The sequence below is a fragment of the Equus caballus genome, chromosome 22, assembly GCF_041296265.1.
Source record: "Equus caballus isolate H_3958 breed thoroughbred chromosome 22, TB-T2T, whole genome shotgun sequence".
Lineage (NCBI taxonomy): Eukaryota > Metazoa > Chordata > Mammalia > Perissodactyla > Equidae > Equus > Equus caballus.
In genome coordinates, this window is record NC_091705.1 from 9,265,829 (window position 1) to 9,286,448 (window position 20,620).

Below are 20,620 nucleotides of genomic sequence, written 5' to 3' on the forward strand. Positions count from 1 at the left end.
GATTTTATGCAAGTTTTATTTTATGATTGCATAAGGTTGTCTATAACATTTTGTTAATGGGGAAAACAAGAGTAATGTAACACAGTACGAGATGACTATATTAATTTTGAAAAGCACTCCCTGACACTGAAATTGTATGTCATCTTATTATGTTATGAAACATGCATCTCTTAATCCTGAATATTATTTTATAAACTATACTTGAAAGTATATGAAAAATGAAGGGCAAGTGAAATAAATTTTGTGTATATCTGCGGAATAAACTAAATAGGATAAATGGAAAAAAGCAACATTCTCCTTTGAAATCTGTCTTTAAGGAGAAATATCCATTTTTTTCCCTTCCATTCATATTTCCCTGTGGGGATTTTTTTTAATTAGTTTCAATTAAAATCCAAAGCTAATACACTGTGACAACATCTCTGAAGAATGAGCAGACATGCTTTTACGTCAAAAATGTTAGCTCTAACAATGAGATGCTATTTATTGGTTAGAAACATGACTGATCCACCTCAACAGCATTTCCTTTGAAGATTCACAATGAAATAAAGCAACTGTATACAATCAACCCAAACCCTTTGTTATTGTTAAAATGCTTACCACCCTTTTCCTATTTTTCTTAATCATTGCAGCAGGTGTCATAAAATAAATGTAGTGAAACATTTGAGCAGCAAGCTCTCTAATTGTTTCCATCTTGATTATAAAAACACATTGAAAGGTAAATCCTCACAGTGAAATAAATGAAAAAAATAATTAACATTCAAAATACTCCTTATACCACCTGCTCTTTACATACTGTGCTGAAATGAAGACATCTGATGTATAAAGAGTAATGAAGACAAATTGAGCTTTCTTCTAAAATAGAGAGAAAAGTAGCACTTAAATTTGAAATCCAGATCAGAATGGATATACTTTTGTACAATCAACAGGGTCTGGAAATTTCTTCATCTGATGAGTCAAGTGAAGTAGTTAAGTTTAAACCCAAGTACAGTAAATATTTTATCCAATATATATGACATGATAGCTTTCAGCTATATGTTATTTTTTTAAAAGTCTTTTAAAATAGATGTTGAACTTCTGTGGTCTTTGAAAGCAGTTACTACAACCAATATCTGAGTTTAAGTTTATATGTTAAAATTTTGGTTGACAATAATTTTAGTCTTAACAACAAAATGTATAAATGAACATATTTACACATCCATATTATTGCAATCTTTAACTGTGCATCCCACTCTCTTTATAGGTTAGATCAGCATTTGTTATTTGTTCTGTAAACATGGTTATGATTATGATATTTAGTTCATAGTCATAATGCAAGTCTCATTTGTAGTATACTCACAGAAATCAAAGAGCAGTTTACTGTTAAGGAGGTGCAACCCCCTTTTAAAGACAGTGGCAAAGAAATGTGTTTAAAGGAAACTTAAATTTTTATCCTAAGGGAGAAAGAGCCCAGCCAAATGAGCCTAACCAGGTGACAAGGCAAAGTCAAAGGGAGTAGGCCTCTGAGGACAGGGCAGTAGCGGTGACTTCACGCCATTTCTAGCCTGAAAGGCTTGTGGCCCAAGCCACACTGCTTTGGGACCCTCTCCTGGAGGCTGACATCAGAGGGAGCTATTTTCTTCCAACCCACCACCTTGGGGAGCGGTGTGAACAGAGCACACACTGTGCCTACAGAGGCACAAGGCATTGTGGGCAGAAACCTGCTTTCCCAGTCCTAGTGAAATATGCATGCACATAAGTCTGTGAGTATTGATGAAGACTGCAGAATTTAGGAGTTCCTGCATGAAAACAAGGGGTTGCACATTTGGCGTAATCTGGGCTATATTCACGTATGCTATAGACTAGGGGTTGGCAAATTTTTTTCTGTAAAGGGCCAGATATTAAATGTTTTAGACCTTGTGTGTGTTAATAAAATTTTACTTGTGGATGCTGAAATTTGAATTTAATGTAATTTTCATGTCTCACAAATTCTTCTTCTTTTTTTCCCAACCATTTAAAAAACCATTCTTAGCTCACAAGCCATATGAAAAGAGGCAGCAGGCCTTATTTGGCCTGTGGGTCATAGTTTGCTAGCCCCCGGTAGAGGCCAGAGCTCATTCTTCAAATATTGTTCTATTTCATCTTTTCAACAACTCTAAGAAGCATGAGGACAAGTACATCCCTCACTAAAGAGGAAACTGAGGATCCTAGAGACTTAAGCAGCTTATTGATAGTTATAGTTAGTGTCAAAGCCAGAACTAAAGGTCAGACCTTCTGAATCTTAACCCTATGAAACACACACACCTACACACACACACACACACACACACACACATGTTCCTTTGGTATAAGATTCATATAAAATAGTAAAAAAAAGCATAAGAAAGGTGAATTATATAAAAGTAGGATAAAAATATATATGTAATATATATGTAAAATATATTACATATAGTAATATATTGTATGTATAATTTGCACATATAAATTTCATATATAAAATAAGCAAAGTATGTATATATTGTATATAAGAAAATATATAATATATAGTTTGCTTACTTTTACATACATCAAATTCATATTTCCTATGCTGTTTTTCACTATTCCATAACAATCTTATACCAAAGGCCAGCAGACTGCAATAACTGTAACACATATATAGTCCTTATTGACTATGTACATCAATATTATATACTCAATAAGTATTTGTTGATTGAATGAATGAATGAAGCAAGTTACCACTCTCAGTTATGGGCTATGCAGTAGGAAATGATGTACATATGCGCTGGCAAGGATCCTACTTCTAGTCATATTTATGAGTTAGGTAGGAAAAAAATTTTACTTGATTATATCACCAGTAATTAAGCTCCTTATCTGGACTTAGTGCAGTTTGCACTGTGAAATAAATATAATTCATAATACGAGGGTGCATTGTTGTCACGTGTTCAAATCTATGAATAGTGAATTGTACAATTTTTGTTGGCCAAGACATCATGATGAAGTTGACTGTATCCATAATGCCACTAACATCAAAAACAAAAGTATCAAAACTAGCAGAATGGGTTTCAATGGCTTGGATGAAAATCTCTGAAAATAATAGTGAAATAGGGAGCGAGCCGGGGAAGTGGTGAATCAGAAGTGTTAGCAACTGTCTTGAGCAGAAGCAAAAAAGTAGGGTGGCTCTACATAACAGCATGGCAGACTTAAGCACAGAGCCTAGACTTTTCATTCCTTTGTGGATTCTCTTAAATTCTGAACCATCAAACTGTTTAATGGCACAGAGGACAATGTGTATGAAACAACACAGCTATTGACGACTCTGACCGAAAGAGATTCGGAAGTAGGACCCTGCATCTGATGAAGCTTTAGGAATACCTTCACTAATTTATTAAACAAATTTCTCTTTTATGTATTCTCAAAAGTTAATTTTGATAAAATTCTATGTCTTGTTTAGTCTAAAAGCATTATTTCAATTGTCATAAAATAAAAAGTCTGATAAGAAAACATTCTATTTTACTTTAATAGGCAAGATTAAAAAAAATTTTAATGATACATAAAATAATGGTGCATCTTACAATTGAGGTACCTTCGAAGCATGTCTGCGTCCACAGTATGTGTACATCTGCAGTACATGTAGGATAGCAGCCCTCGGCACAAACGATAGCAAGTCAACTACAACCTCACAGATGTGACTAGAGATTACATTGCCCTCCCCCAATGCTGTCTTGCTATTTTATCACTGCCTGTTAAACCTGTCAAATAGCTAACATTGATGAATTCAGTGAAATGGAAAAAAGGGTAAAAATGACAGTTTTACCTTCAGTATACTGTCAAGAAAAATTGTCCAAGACTTGATAATGGATAAAAGGCATCCCTGGGTGTCCTTTTGCTGGGATGCTGGGGGTGGTGCAGCATACTTTCCAGGACTATCTGATTCTACAGGGGTGTTATTCCTTTGACTAAGTTTTTATTAGCTAGACTATTTTACATATCTGTATGAGTAGAAGTTAACTTGTGGAACGCTTGTAGTAATAAAAATGAAACTTGTTCGTAGCAGTGCAAATGTATTCTGTCTGGTGGAGAAGAAAGAATACATTTTATTGTCCTATATGATATTAAGCAGTCTTTCAAGTCTCAGTACTCCTAAAGAGTGTGTGTATGTGTGAATGTATGTATATATTCGGTATTCCAGACTGTATGTGTATATACATAAATTCTCTTGTGAACCATTTTTTTATATTTGAATATTTTTAATCAAGATGAAAGTGGACAGGATATTCTTTTTGAAAACAAGCACCTTGATATTAAAACTAAAATTTGTTCCTTATGTTTCTCCATATTTTTAGATACGTTTTTAAAAAGTTCATTCAGAAACTACTAAATGGCACAAGATCTGTAGAAGGCAATTTATAATATCCAGCTAAAGTAAATGTATATTTTCCCTTTGACCTAGAAAAACAACCTGAGAAGCTTGCCCTGAAAATACACCCCCACAAATGCGAGACAACCCATACAGAAGTTTATTCACTGCGGGAGATTAACAGCTGCTAAGATAATTGTTAGAAAGGTTGCTGGGGAACAAGACATTCTCAGTATCAAACTATGACCCCACATAGGACTTTTTTATTCACAAGGAGAAGTCTACCTTTAAAACAGAGTGTTCTGCTGATCACTACCTTAAGAAAGTAACCAAAGTTAGCGCCACTGACGGAGGGATGGCATAAATTTTTGTCTTCCCTGTGGAGTGCAATTTGATGTACACACCACTTGCAAAATATTATGAAATAGTCTTTTGAAGCCTCTACACCAGGAGCTGGCACACTTTGGTCACAGGCCTGTTTGTGTAAATAAAGCTTTGTGGGAACACAGCTGTGCCCATTTCTTTACTTGGGTCTATGGCTGCTTGCCCACTATAAAGGCAGAGCTGAGTAATCTGGATACCTTATGGCCTGCAAAGCATCAAGTACTTACTATCTGGACCTTTTCAGACAAAAAGTTTGCCAACCTCTGTTCTGGACCCAATTACCAGTTGGCAGGAAATACAAGAAATGAAAGTAACATTTAAACACACCAAGATAATAAAATCTGAAATATCACAATGCGCTACTTTCTAAAAGAATGTGTGTGATTCTTCAAAGAGTCAATACAATGAACAAACAATACCAACTGATCCAGGTCAAAGAGGAAAAGACATAAATGACCGCCGTATATAAACAGTGATTGAGTCCTAGTTCCAAAAACATATTTCGGAACAATATAGAGAATTTTACTTTTTACAGAGTGGATATTTGATGACATTCTTTTTAACTTTCTTGGGTGAAACAGTATTATTGTGGTTTTAATAGGATAATGTCCTTATCTTTGGGGGATGGATTACCAAGTATTTAAAGGTCAAGTATCATGTCTGCAATTTATTTTCAACTCACTTACTTTCAAATAGTTATCATAAAACATATGTATCTATGGAGAGAGAAAACACGCAAAATGCTAAAAATGGTGAATCTACTACCATGACACTCGTGCTGGATGTTCAAGTTTTCCCTAAGTTTAGGATTTTACAAAAGAAAAACGTGGGGGGAGAAATACTTAGTCCAAACACCCTGTTAGTGGTAAACTTCATTATTCTAGAACTGGTGTCATAAAGCCTCCATCTTTTTCTCCTGGAGGCCCGATTAAAAGCTCTGTGGGGATGGAGGAGCCTAGAAGTTCAGATGACGAGAAACCTGACTATTCCTGCTTTTCTTTAGATGCAAGACCTGTGGTCAACATCTGCTTATAATTATATACACAAATATGCTCACCCTTGACCCTAAGAAACTATCTTATCTTCATGTAATGTTCAAAATAAACAACGCGCAAAGACAAGGCCAGAGTCCCAGGTGACACGTTCTCTCGCGCAGGAGGAGCAGCAGAGGCCCCTGACCCACTTTCCCCCGGACTCACAGGCACACGGCGGGGTCGCAGGTCGTGAGAACCGGAGGGCGCGGGGCCTGAGCAACGGGACTCGCACAGCGGAGCTGCTTCTCCTTCTGGGGAAAAGTCTCAAAGGTGACTCAGAGGCTCTGACTAGGGAAGCGAAAGAGACGCCAAGGCCCCGCACGGCGCCCTTCCCGCCGCGGCTCAGCGCGGGGCCCGGCAGCCTGGCGGATGAGCAGAGGGCCCGGCCTCTCTACGGAGCCCCTCGGGTCCCGGGCCGCACCTGTCCTTTAACGCCCTCCGTGCGCCCAGAGCACTCCCTTCACGGGCCTCAGCGAGGACGAGTCAACCGCACAAAGACCGCCGTGACCGCTCCACTAGGCGCGGAGGCCCGGGACAAAAAGACGCGCGAGCCAGTTCTTGTGAACCATTTTTAACATCTTATGGTCCCCTCATGAGTTAATGACTTAAATAAAATCTTTTGCATGTATTCATGTTTTGTCTTTGCAAATTACTTTGGTAAGCCACATTGCCATATGCCTCAGGGCAAGACGAGACCTAGGCATGATATAAAATTAAGCTGTAAGTGAAATTGGGGAGTTAGGGAGGGGAGAAATTTAAAAAAGACAAAGGAGATCTGGGAACATAGATAGATTGGAAGAGATGGTCTCTGAAAATCCCCAGATGGGGATGGACTGATAATTCCAGGTTTCAATCCTAATCTTACTTAAACCTACATGTATCCTTGGCTTCATGGTACTTCAGGGAGTGCAGAGAGGAGAGGTGTCCAAGAAGGGGTGTCTGAGTGGTAGGCACAGTGAGGATCAGAGACAGCTTATGATGAAAAGAAAAGACATGAGCTGAAATGAGAAGTCATCAGAGGCAGGAAATTGGTGCCTGAGTTTAGAAGAAATAATCCTTACCCCAAAGAACGCTCAGAGAAGGGCCATAGGTTCCCATTCACATGTAAAATGGAAGTTCAGGGCAATTTTATCTAAATTTTAGAAACAAGACGATCACAGTAAGCTGGAGGATTTGGCCACATTCAAGAGACCTGATATATGCTTCCTTATTGGGTAGCTCCATGTGAAATTTATACGTGTTTAATCTAAATTTACACATAGGCACTATGTAAACCAAAATTATTATTGTATCAGTGAATATACTTTTCATTCTTCTACGTTTTTTAACTTTAAAATTATGTTAGTTACATTTTATTTGAGGTGGAAACATGAAGATTAGCATTCTAAAATCAAATTTTAAAAAATCATCTTATATGTGAATATAAAAAATGTATCTTCTTATCATATACAGTAAAATTTAAATACACTGGTTCTCTATACGTATATATTGCATACATATAGAAATGCAGAAAACCTAAATAATTTAGCTTAAAACTTTATAATTTTTCTGTTCAATGTATTTAACCTGTGCAAAGAATTTCATTAAACACTTAATAATATTCATCAAACCTGAACAGATACCAGCATTATTAATTTATCTTATATCCTAAAGCAAGTTCCAGCTACAAAATGTGATAAGGAAAGAAGGCCAATACCAGAAGAAACCATCTGAAAATGAAACTTCCCTAAAAACCTAAATTATAGTGCTGCTAATGTGAAAAGTACAGTACTACTAAAGTTGACTTCATTTGAAAAGATGAGATACAAAAGCCTTCTGAAAATATAGTTCCAGTAAGTTAATTAAGATGCAAGTTCATATAATATTTTGCATGGATCAAAAATATACCCAAACTGTGATTCTCTGTAGCAAAGAACACAGACTGGAGCGTGAAAGCTGAATATCATGGATGCTGTGCGTTGCTGCAATGCTAGTGTGGAGGCTGCTTTTCAAGAAGAGAGAAAAGGGCTGTCAGCAATGTAAGAATCCCATCAATAATGGAAAACACCAAGGGCTCTGTAGTGGTGCTTTGTAGATGAAATAAATCTCAAATGGATTTGATTGGTAGGAGCAGTAGAGGAAATGGTTCACTAACTATGTGTTCACTGAAAGACGAAACAGTGGCCAGAGGAGCTGCAAGAAAAGATGAGTCCCATATGGACTAAGAAAGATGGCGATGGAAATCCAGCCTGGTCCTGAGCAGGGTTTATGAGTAAACCTAATTTGAGCTAAAAGGCATTTTCTCCCATTTAAAGTATCTCCAGGGAATAATTAGCTGTCTCATTATTGGTTAAGTCCTGAAATAAAATATGGTTAATTTGGCTGATCTTTTTGTCTGGTCTACAGCACCTCTGCATTTTTATCAATAGAATGCAATAAACAAAACTGAGTAAAATCTATGATTTCAGCTTTCTCAATGTATTGATGACCGCTGGCTCCCACGTCATCATCTCCTGCTGCATCAAGAATGTGGTTCTTCAGAGCTGGTCTTCTGAGAAAATCTATACATTATTGAGTTAATGCCCCTTCTTGCTACCCCAGAAGCTGGGATTCACAGAAGTTAAATAATTGCTGGGAATCACACAGCCAGAGCTAGAAGCCATGGATCTCTGTACACTTTGTTACACAGTCCTGCTAGTCAGAGGGCAAAACATGAGCCTAAGGACATGATCATTTATACTCGATGCTGGCTTGCACTTCGTTTTCTACTTGTATGCTTTTCGATATCCATCTTTTTTCAGGAAGACCTCAGACCATAATTTAACTTAAGTCTCCATCAACATTTTGGACAACCTTAGGTAAACAGATAAAGGATTACTATTCCATTATAATTCCAGTAATAATTATACTTATTAATTGATTCAAGAAAAATAATTGGGATGGATATATTCTGTATAACACTTGGGGAAAATATCCAACAATATTCATGATAAAACATATGAAACTTATGTGATATAGTAATGACACAATGTTGATATAGTTAAGATTTTATGTCAAATATTTCTAAATTCAACTAGAAATAAAAATCTTCAAAAAATGTTTTAATGCTGGGTTTATACTTTATGCTAAAAAATCCTTTTTAGATTTTTTAGAGGTCCTTTTTAGAAGAGATCTCCTATAATATTACTTTCCTATTTGGTTATTAACCTAAATGATGTTATTTTACTGAATTTCATATGTGCTGCAAATCCTGCTGGGAAAGCATAAAACTGGACTCATTTAGGAAGAGGCAATGTGGCCATATGAGAAAAGCTGCCATATGCGAAGCCTCACTTTATGCCTGTTGAAATTTCTGTGTTTCAGGTCTCCTAGGGACATGTCCATTGTGCTATTGTGTAATTTTATCAGCATGAACTTCTGCTGAATATTTTCTCTTCTTTTCAAAACCCATATTTTGGTAGAGCTAACTTCAAAACTTAATGTTACAACATCTGTGCCCGTACACCTGGGAGCCATAGAAGATGTTTCCTGAAGATTATCTACATTTTCTAATCTTATAGAATGCTACAAAATGAGAGAAAAGGTTATACATTTTTCCCGGTCTGGAATTTTTTGAAGGGAACCACTTTCTGTCTCCTTAGAAAGATTCTCAAAATAAAAGAGAACCCATATTTCTAAAACTAAAGAATATCCCTACAAATGTAATAGAACGCTCATTTGCTTTTATTTGCAGATAAAAGTAATTAACAGATATGCGTAACTCTCCACTAAGAGACACTGTGAATATACACAAAATCTGGAGCTATATTCTCAAAATTTTTTCAGACAAGACTCTAATGACTACATGAATCAAAAGAAAGCAAAGATAAAGTTCTAATACTGTGAATTTATTTACTACTTCTATTCTCTGGATCTCTGAATAATCAATGGCATGTTTTTAAAAAAATAGAAATTATGGTGGAATCAGCATTTCTCAAACAGAAGATTGAGATCTGGACAAAGACAAAGGGCTTCACAAATAAGGGAGATGCCCCCCCCCAACCCCGTCTCATTAGTTGTTCTATCTTTACAGAATAAAATATGCGTATCCAAACTGCCTGCCGGGGACGGTGCTGAAAATGAAATGTGCAGAACAATTTGTTGAAGGATAATGTAGAATATGTGGAGTTTTTATGGATTCAAAATAGTTAGGAAAGACAATGAATGGACCTGAGAAATTCCACATGCAGGTTCTCTTGACTTTGTCTTCAATTTATCAAATTATGATAAATACTAAACAGGTATGGATGCTTTCTATGTGCCAGGTATTGTTGTAATTGCTTTACACGTATTAACCTGTTAAATTTTCATCACAACTGTATGACAGGTACTTTTGTCATCACCATCTTACAGATAAGGAAACTGAGGCACTGAAAGGTTAAATAACTTGCCCAAGGTCACACAGCTTATCAGCAGGGGGCTGAGCTACTGCACTGTACCCCGAACCGATGAACCCACGTTGTCCCATTTTCCTTCAGTTACTTTTCGCATATGTAACAGAATAGCTTTTAACTCTTACTTTGAAGCAAAGAATAAGATGATAAAAGTGATGCATTTTAAGTTATTTCAAATTTAAGCAGAAATATTCAAGGCAGGGTCAAATTAAGTATCTGTGGAATGGAACTTTCTAATTCAAGCCCACAGGCATTATTACCGTCCTACAGAGAAAAATCAAATTTTAATAATGAAATTCAACTTCAAAGTTTTTACAAGCAAGTAGCAGAGTTTGACTTCCCTTCTTTCTCACACGCCATTACACCATTTGCAGAAGACTGACATCCTACAAGGGAGAGGGGAAAAGTGGGTATTTAACTCTTCGGTAATTGGAAGAGTGTTGAAGGTTGGAGTAGCCACTGGGAGAAGGGTAGCATGTCAATGTACACTGAATGTGTGCTATTCCTGGTAGGTCAAGTTAAAAAGAGGAAAAGGTACCAGTTGTTTGATGTTCCTCATTTGCATGTCTTGAAGCATAATATACAAAGTAAATAATTTCTGCTGCAGAGAAATTAAGAAAATAGGCATGGCATTGTGTATTTTACTTTTTAGAAGTACAATTGAAGGGAGCAATGCCATGTACCTGTATCTGAAGTAACGGTTGTATCAATTCTCTATTATCATCATCAGACAGGAATTACTCCAAACATACCAGTTAATTGACTTGCCAGGAACATGGTGCCCTGAGCCTGAACTAGGATTTACACTACAGAAAAAGTTGTTAGAGGCATAGACAGGGAAGAACATTGTGCTGTGAATGCAGTGGAAATAAAAAAAAAAGATGTCAAAATCACTAACATGACTTAGTAATTAAACTAGGTGAATGCTCCTGCCAAGAAGAGTTCATAATTTGGAAGCTGTAGTTACTATTGACCTGATTTTACAATTGAGATCATGTCTACATTTTAATTTGGAAGCAAAATTGATCATTGTGTTCTGTAAACAAGGCCTGTCAAGTTATTACTTTGAAACTGCTTTACAAACGCATATTTATTTAAGAGCAGCATGATTTATGATATACTACACCAGACAAATTACTTCATTATTTATTTCATATTTGAGCTTCTTTTAAGAGATTGTTTTATATTTGAAAATAGACTTCTTCAAATTCTTCAGTAAATACTAAATTTCTTTGATAACAATTTTTAAAATAGATTTTTAAAGAAGATGTCTATCTTTACTCCAATATATTGGCTTCTTCCTCCCAATACTGCTTTAAAATTTACTAAGTATTCATTCCTCCCATGTCTTCAGAAATCATTATAATGTTCACTTATTTTTTAACAGTATTCAATATTATATTATCCTATTATTAGCAGACAAAGCTTGCAATTTAGAAGGTTCATACAATGTGCTTATTTTACATACATTGCTTCCTTTAATCACTACCATACAAAGGATGACAGAATGAAATCAATACACAAGGCTTAATCTATTAGTTTTAAAGTCATTTCAGTTTTCTAAGACTCTTACCCATCTAGTCTGTAACTTCGATTTCTTACAGGCTTTCTCAATACTACAAACTTTAAATTAAATTGAATCTAAATGAATAAGAACATCTTTATACTATTTGGAAGGTCAAAAAACTGTTACAAGTATCTTCTTTTGCCGCTTCTAGATTTTATTCTACTCTCAAAAGTAGGTTTAGGCTTAAAGAAATGTTTGTTTCCTCCCTTCACAGGCTGCAGGTGCACGAAGGTAACTGACGGCTGAATCCTAGGCAGGAATCCAAAGAAACCCTCTGTTCTTGACGGGTTCATTTAAGAGCAGTCCTACCTTTTTCACCTTCTTTTTCTTCTTGGTCATCTGTTAGTGGAATCACTTCTGGTTGCTCCCCAATTGTGGCATCTTCTTGGTTTGATGAAAGCTCTGAATAGAATGAGACAGAAAGATGCTCAGGGGTATTTTAGTTGGACTCATTGAGAAAACACAATGACTAAAGCATAAAAACTTAAAGCTCATTTTTCCTCCAATTTTAGCAGGCACACAGAGCAGAACATTGTTGCCATTCTCTAGTAATCATTGTCTAAAACACATGCATATCACTAACACACACAAGTATATACAGAAGTCATGGTTCACAGTTTTATCTCATTCTCTGATAACAGTATATTCTGTTTTCAATACCTTCTGTTTCCATACATGAGCTCTGGGACTCTGCCTCAATTTTTATTTCATTCTTCGTTGAATCATTCTCTTGTCCTGTTAAGAACAGTGATTGAAAAATGAAGGAAATTCTGATATGCATGACCATAGCTTTATCCTTGGTTTGAAAAAAGCAAAGTTTTCAGAAAACATGCTCCAATCGTGCATGGAGAGGTAGAGAACAGTTTTGAATCAAAGCAGAGGGTGAAGATATTATTTTGCAAATCATCGAATTTATGTCAATTATTTTCTGAGAAATATCCAGATATTTTAGGCAAAAACCCCTTCTTTGAACGGTTTGTGTAATTAGTATTTAGTTTATCAATGCATTGAACATCAATGGACACAACCTGGAAGTTTTGAAATTTTAAATAATTTCTGGGATGTATGGGTTATCTACATTTAATTTTCCTTTGGATATAGATATTTCCCATACTGAGGATTGCTAGAAAATTGAAACACTACTTGTATTTTCATTCTTCCATCAACAGAGCATAAAAAACTTGATTAATGTGAGCACACAGGGATTGTGTCACCTAATAGCTCAATCACTCTCTTAAGACACCCACTAAATATAGCAAAGGTCAGGAGAGAATTCAGCCAACTCTTGATTACTCCAAGCCTAATTACCTAGTAATGGTTTTTCTTCCACACCCCCTGGCTTCTCCTCCTCCCCTCCCCTGTAGAGTTTAGAACATTTAAGTGCTCATTAAGAGAGGAAATTGAAATCTGTCCATTTTGCCTCATTTCAATGAAAGATTGTATGCTGAGGATTTTTAGCTGTTGAATTAAAAAAAACCTTCCAGAGCCAGGTTTGGTTATAGGCATAAAGGGGATGCAGAGAAGCTGGGCTCTTTTCCTGGGTACATCCCTGTGGTAGATTGCATTGTTCTTCCAACTTGTCTCAACTTCTTCCTATAAGAAGATTCCATGTCTCTGTCTGTGACCATGTGACCTGCAGTGACCCCTGTGGGACAAGTGTATGCTCCCACCTTGTTGACACTAGGCTTATTCACATAACTTGGTTTAGAAAATGGCATGACAAGAGACATGATGTGTACTACATTTGAGCAGAATCTTCAAGATCCATTGCACGTTTCCTCAAGCTCTCTTGCTCCTAATAGAGCATGCTCCTTCAGCCTGGATCCTGGAATGAAAACATGCGGAGCAGAGCCAAGCATGGACACAGTGAACCTTTGTTGTTGTAAGCTAACGGGACTTCTAGGCTTATTTGTTAATGTATCAAAGCCTTAAACAACCTCTCATCTTTATAGCTTGCTCTTTAATACAGCTATTCTTGAACTGCCCACTATACCACTTCCCCTTGGTTCATTCCCTGCTGAGGTGACCCAGACTGAAAAAACAAAATGGGTTTTTTTTGACATCCGTTCCTTTTGAGCTCAATTTTAATCAAAAGGATCTGATAGAATAATTATAACTGAGGTAAGTTTATCTATCTGGTCATGGAAGCTAAAAATTCAAGCTGTCTTTGATGACTTTCTCTCATCACTCCTAAAATTCTATGAAATGCCAAGTTTTTATGATTCTACAAAATGTTTCTCTTTTCCCACTTTCCAGTCCCCTTCCCATTTCCTCATTCCGGGATTTATTATGTCTCTTGGATTTGTCATTTTCTTCTCTTAAAATCTATCCTGTAAATTGCTAGCAGAATTATCTTTTAAAACATGGATTTAATCAAGACATGTCTCCTGCTAATAAACCCCATTCATCCCAATTTCTCCCCATTGCTACTCAAAGTATGGTCCATGGAAAAGCAACACTGGAATTACCTGGGAGCTTTTAAAAAAACACGAGATTTCAGGCCTCATCCCAGACATACAGAATCAGAGTTTGCATTTTAACAAAACCTCTAGGTGATGCACATTAAAGCTTGAGAAGCACTGCCTAGAGGTTATACCTGCAAATTATTGATCCCATGAAAAATGCCAGCCTACCTAGACATTTCACATCCATCTCCAATCATTGTGTTAGTCCTGTAAAGTAAGTATTGTGATCTCCATTCTGCTTTCAAAATTTATAGCTAGGTTTATCTGACTACAGATCCCTTTTTCCTTTTTGTTTTGCCTGGAAATGTCTTTATTTTGCCTTTTAATTTTTAAATTGAAGTATACTTGGTATATAGTAAAACACACAAGCTGTAAATATATAGCTTGATGACTTTTTACATATACACACATCATCTCCCTGTGTGAACATCTCCCAAATCAAGAACATTTCTAGCACCAGTGGTTCCCTCTGTTGATACCTGTGGATACCCCCCTACAGGTAAATGGTAACAATTTGGTCTGTTTTTGAAATTCATGTAAACAGAACATACAGCATATGCTCTCTTATATCTTACTTTTTAAATACCTTTTCTGTGAGATTAATCCCAGTTGCTGCATATATCAATCATTTGTTTTTTCATTGATGTATACTATTCCACTGTCTGGATATATTATGTTATATGGATGTTGAATTGTTTTCAGTTTGGGGACATTATGAATAACACTACTAAAAACATTCTTGTGCATGTTTTTTGGTGGACATGTGTATTCATATCTCTTGGGTGTAAACCCAGGAGTGAAATCACTAAGCAATAGGCAACACATATGTTTAGCTTTACTAGATTCTGACAGTGTTCTAAAGAGTTTATTCTATTTTACACTCCCACCAGAAATGTATGAGACTTCCAAGTGTGTACTTTATTCTTTAGATTATGTCATGATACTACTGGTCACATAATTCTTTAATATGGAGAATAAAACTGAGGAAATCTTTCCCCCAAAGTCCATTTCCACCCTTTTCACCTTTGGGTACCATATAGAGGGATGATACCACACTACTGGTTATTTATTCTACGATGTATTGAGTGCTACTAAGTGGCAGATATGTCAGGTGTTGGGAGTAGATCTTAAATAAAATAGAGTGCTTGTCCTCAAAATGCATATGGTTGTAAGGACACAGGCATTAAAGGTGGAAGAAGTTTTTTCTAGTAAGACGTGAAACAGAGTTTCAAATTTTTGAAAAATTCACTTTTAACAGATTTTTAGATCACAGGAAATTGAGAGGGATAACTAATGTATTAAACAACAAAATCAAGACTGGAACAGTCTTAAATAGACTGAATAAACGATGAAATTTGACAAGCACAAATGTAAAATTCTAAAATCAAGATTACAATTCAACCTCAAGGAATGAAATGGGAGGAAATCAATCCCATTTCTGATAAAAGTAAAGCCACAGGTTTTGCATTCTAGTTCTCCTCTCGACAAATACTGGATGAATACCAGAATGGCTGGATAGAGAGAAGGATTCTGTCACATGGAAAGTAGAAGGAATATTCTCACTGTATCTCCTGGCAAACATCTTGCCTGGACAGCGATTTTTAGCTATCCAACAGCAAACAGGGCACTTAAAAATTGAAACATAATACAAGAGGAGAATAATACTAAGAGAAAAATATTTTTGTTAAAGATATATTTAGAAAAAGAAAAAATATAGAAAATGTCTTGGTGTTTACAATGAAATGGAAGAACTGATGAATAAGGAAATGAAAAGATGGACTGAATGAAGAGGAAATTGACTAAGACAATAAGAAAAATCTTCAATCCTAAAAATGTAATGACAGTCTTAACATCTGTAATGGATGCCCTAAAAGATAATATATACTATAGATTAACAAATTAATGTTTTAGAGATCAAACTCTTAACTTGTTCACTTAGAAAGCAAAGGTGGTGAGCAAAATGAAACATGAAAAGGTGATAGATACAGAGGACAGAAAATAGCAATAGAATTTCTAATCTAATGATTACAGGAAGTCTAAGCAGCAGCTTTTATCTATGTGATGGCAACCATTAAATAACATATTATAAGGTTTAAAAAGATTGTAGAAGGTAGAATACAATTTCATTTTTTGTAACTACATGCATATCACACGTGCCCTTATACATATTTGTATCAGCAGGGACAAAAACTAGAACACCTTAGGTGTTATCATTGACTATCTTGGAACAGTAGGTGAGATTTTAGTTTATAGGATTTTTGTTTCACTAAACAGCATTTATATTTATACTTGTACAATTGCATATTCTATAATTTAATAATTATTATGAAAATTTAAAATATAGAGAAAAAACACTTTCAGTGATATCACAGAAGAAAAATTTCTAGCTAAAATGTGTGTGTGTGTATGTGTTTGTGTATCTAACCCATTACTTTTTCTCAGTGTCTATGCTACTTAACTCTAGAAAACACTTGAGAAATTAAACAGTTGAGTAACTTTCTTCTTCAATGTCTGCTTTTTTGTTTGTTGGCCAAATCACCTACCATTCCATATTCTCTCTATATCCCAACCTACTAAACATTTTCTAAACACATTACTTTATTTCTTGTCTTTGTTAGCATGTGTTCTCACTGGTGACATTCCTTTTCCCCATTTCTACCTGGTAAAATTCTTCTCATCTGTCAAAGCTAAGCCATCAATTTACCTTTTTTATTAACAGTCTCTGAGTCACTAGGCAGGAGTGATTTATTTTCACATCTTTGCTTACTGAGTTCCTTTGTTCATTCATCTGTGTATTATTCTCCTTACCACACTGAAACATAGTTGTATCTGTCTTTGTCTCTCTTACTAAGTTATAAGCACTTTGAAGATAGAAATTGTGTTTTATTCATATTTCCCTTTCCAGCACCTACTAATAAAGAGTAGTCAATAAATGTCTACTTAATTGGCCCTTTATTTTATTTATTTATTTTTTGAGGAAGATTAGCCCTGAGCTAACATCTGCTGCCAATCCTCCTCTTTTTTGCTGAGGAAGACTGGCCCTGAGCTAACATGCCCATCTTCCTCTACTTTGTATTCGGGACACCTGCCACAGCATGGCTTGACAAGCAGTGTGTACGTCCACAGCCAGGATCTCAACCGGTGAATCCCAGGCCACAGAAGCAGAACATGAGAACTTAACTGCTGCACCACCTGGCCAGCCCTAATTGGCCCTTTATTACAGTGCTGTCTGTAAAAAGTAATCAGGGAATGTAACTTACTTCCTGTTTCACCCTTTAGCAACAAGGTAAGTGCCTTAGACTACTAAACACTTCAAATACAATATTTATTGCAAAGAACCCTGGAAGAAGAACTGAATGTTTTAGGAAAATCACATCTCTTTGCGCTTCAGTTTCACTATCGATTTTAAAAAAGGGCTGAAAAACTAGATAACATCTTAGATTCCCTCTGTCTTTGGCATTATCTGAGGATATGTCTGCTGGTAAAGTTCCCAGTCACCACTGACGTTTGTTTGTTGGGAGCATGGTGTTGAGAGGGAAGCTTCACTGTTCACTGAGTCAGCCTCCTTCTCTCACTGTTGATATGGGAACTGACCATCACATCTACTCCCAGGTTGTCGCTGGGACCTTTAACTCAGAATTTGTGATTTGCTTTGTCTGTACAACGAAGGGAAGGAGTAGAGCACCTGAAGGATAGGAGCAGCCACTTCGTGTTCTTCTGTCTCCAGTCCAGTGCTCCACTTGACACATTTTCAGAGGAATTCAATCAGGAACAGGAAGATCATAATCCAAGGGGCCAAGGGCACTGCTGATAAGGTGAGACTGCCTGAATTGGCAGCCTAAGGCTGTTGATGAATACTAGGGATTTTCTTTGTGTATTATTTGTGACTAGTAGGGTCTGGCGCTTCATTTTGAGGATGAAAGTAGATTGCAAAGCATTTTTGGAGTATTTCTCTCCCCTGCCTTTTCCATGTATCTCAACTCTTGATCTGTTTAACTTGTGTGCTTTACATATTTTGGCAATCTTTCCTTGAAATGGAAATACATATATTTTCTTCTTTCTAATTTTCTGAAATAAAGTTAGTAAAAAATGGGGAAAGAAATGAGGTGCACAGTTTTGAAATCCAAGAATAATCGTATGTGCTCATTCCTGAGCCAAGCCAGGATTTGGCCTATTACACAGAGGAGGTATGTGTGGGCTCCTTGCCCTGCACCCAGGCCTGCTTTGTGTTAATCATGACTCAGGGGTCTCCAGCCCATCTGCCTTTCTTTTCAGTGCACTTAGACATTCCACATTCCATCTTGCTTTCTTGACCCCATGGGGGCAATCTTTATGTTTGCCTCTCTGCATTCAGTCTAGTTGAATTCCATGCACTATCCTCTGCCCTAATCCCTCTTGGCAGAGGAAACAAAAGAACAGAAAGGGTCCCACAGTTTATATATATATATTTTATACAGTGAATTCAATCATCCATACTAATGGGAGGGAACCATTAGAACACATAATCCAAAAATCCGTTCGCTTTTCTTTAGAAATAGATCACCTGATTGCTTCTTGGAGCCCTGGTAATTAAGTTTGGCTCAAGCTAATGCTCTAATTAATTTGCATAAAAATTGGTCTAGGAACGTCAGTTTGGAATTAAACATTTCTAGAGAATGAACCTAAACTCACTTTGTAAATGGACTGTTTTTCAACAATAGCAACCACAATATAGTTTTATTGTTTGCAGATTATCAGATGTCCAAATCTGATATGAACAAAGATTTTGTTTCTTTGATGCTTGTCATGAAGATTAGAAATTGTATTCTTTTGTTAAATTTGGAATGTGATTGCTGCTACTTTTTACCATGTCTAAAAGTACCCCAGAATAAGAGCAAAAGTTAAACCTAGATAAGTGTGAATTTCTTTTACTCATCCTTAGTTTTCGCCTAGGGTCAATACAACCTACTCTCGTAATGGAAGTTATTTATAAAATTACTATTTTTCTGTAGTTACAAAAGAGAAGCAATTTCCTTACAGAAACACTAAAAAATACGTTCAAGTATTGAGAATCATGGATACTTTTACAACTAAGGGATTGCCACTGTTAATATTATAAACTGCTATCTTTCTCCTGTGTGTGTATCCATTTGTTTGTAATATATGTATATGTGTACAGAAATATATGTATCTGTATATATATATATATACACACACGTGTGTGTGTGTGTATGTGTGTATCTTTATGTATGTGTCTGAATATATCCTCTCTCCTGGGATCAAAATGAATTTTCCCTTCATTCTTGCTTTTTTAGTTTATATTTTTATAAGCATCTTATGCTGCCATTAGAATTTCTTCAGGAGTCTTATTTCTAAAAGATGCATTATATTCCATGTTATGACAAACTTTTGGATGGTTCCTCTCTTTTTTTTTGCCATTAAACGCAGTATCACAAAGATTTTTGTAAATAACTCACTCTATACTCTTAGTGGGGGTTACTTTAAAGATAAATTCCTACCGTATAAATCTTGGATCAAAGTATGAACAGTTTATCTTTTGTTAGATTTTGTCAAAATTGCTGAGGAGTAGGTCATGCCCTTTAGTCTCCCTCCAATGATGTGTGAGCATATTTGGATACCCTATTCATACCAATTCTGTGCATTTTCAATCCTACTTCAACATCTGATATTCAAAAGAAGACACCGAAATCATGTTTTATTTGCATTTCCTTAAGTAATGAAGAAATAGGTCATTTCTGCATATTTATAATGACTGTATTTCTTCTTTTTTAAATTATAATTGAGTCCTTTGCCCATTTTCCTCTTGCGTTGTTTGTTTTTTTTTCTTATTTGTTTATGAATTGTGTTTTTTGTAATAAAAAACTTAATTCTTTGTGAGTTAGGCTGAGGATATTTTTTCTAGTAGTTTTTCTTTAGAATCTGATTATAACGTTATTTATCATGTCAAAATCTATATATTCAGCTGTAGCCATTTCCCTCTTTATGACATATAATGACATATGTACACACATATTGCGGATGTATATGTTTGTGTGTACTTTATAACATACATGTGTACAATCATGTATCTGTGCATATGCATTCAAGCTCAAAAAGCAGTCCTTATTTTAAAATTTTAAAAAATACACTTTAGTTCTTTTAGTCTAGTATTTTTATAGTTTCATTTCTATGTTTCTTCCTTGCTCCTTCTGGAAGTTAAGTTGGTATTAGGAATGAGATTGAAATTCAGCTTATTTTTCCAAATGGCCAACTAGCTGTCTTAATGCCATTTATTGAGTCATCTGTCTTTGAAATGTCAACCTGAATATACACTGAAATCCCAGATCTACTTGAGTCTGTTTCTAAACTCTTTATTTGGTTTCATTGATCAGCCTGTCCATTCCTACAATAGGACTACACTGTTAATCACATTTTTCAAAGATTCC

The 20,620-nt window shown here is 35.9% G+C and overlaps 1 protein-coding gene across 8 annotated transcripts in view; it reads right to left on the bottom strand.

Annotated features, from left to right (window-relative positions):
* MACROD2 (mono-ADP ribosylhydrolase 2) overlaps nucleotides 1-20,620 on the bottom strand; it is a 1,873,143-nt gene that overhangs the window by 51,572 nt on the left and 1,800,951 nt on the right. For 4 of the 8 annotated variants that reach the window (XM_070247518.1, XM_023625930.2, XM_070247517.1 and 1 more), the window contains 2 exons: nucleotides 12,391-12,465; nucleotides 12,040-12,132 (listed from right to left, as the gene is read on the bottom strand). In XM_070247518.1, coding sequence (XP_070103619.1) covers nucleotides 12,040-12,132; nucleotides 12,391-12,465 — 168 coding nt within the window. The remainder of the gene's footprint in view (nucleotides 1-12,039; nucleotides 12,133-12,390; nucleotides 12,466-20,620) is intronic. The other 4 variants (XM_070247520.1, XM_070247521.1, XM_070247519.1 and 1 more) reach the window with 1 other exon arrangement.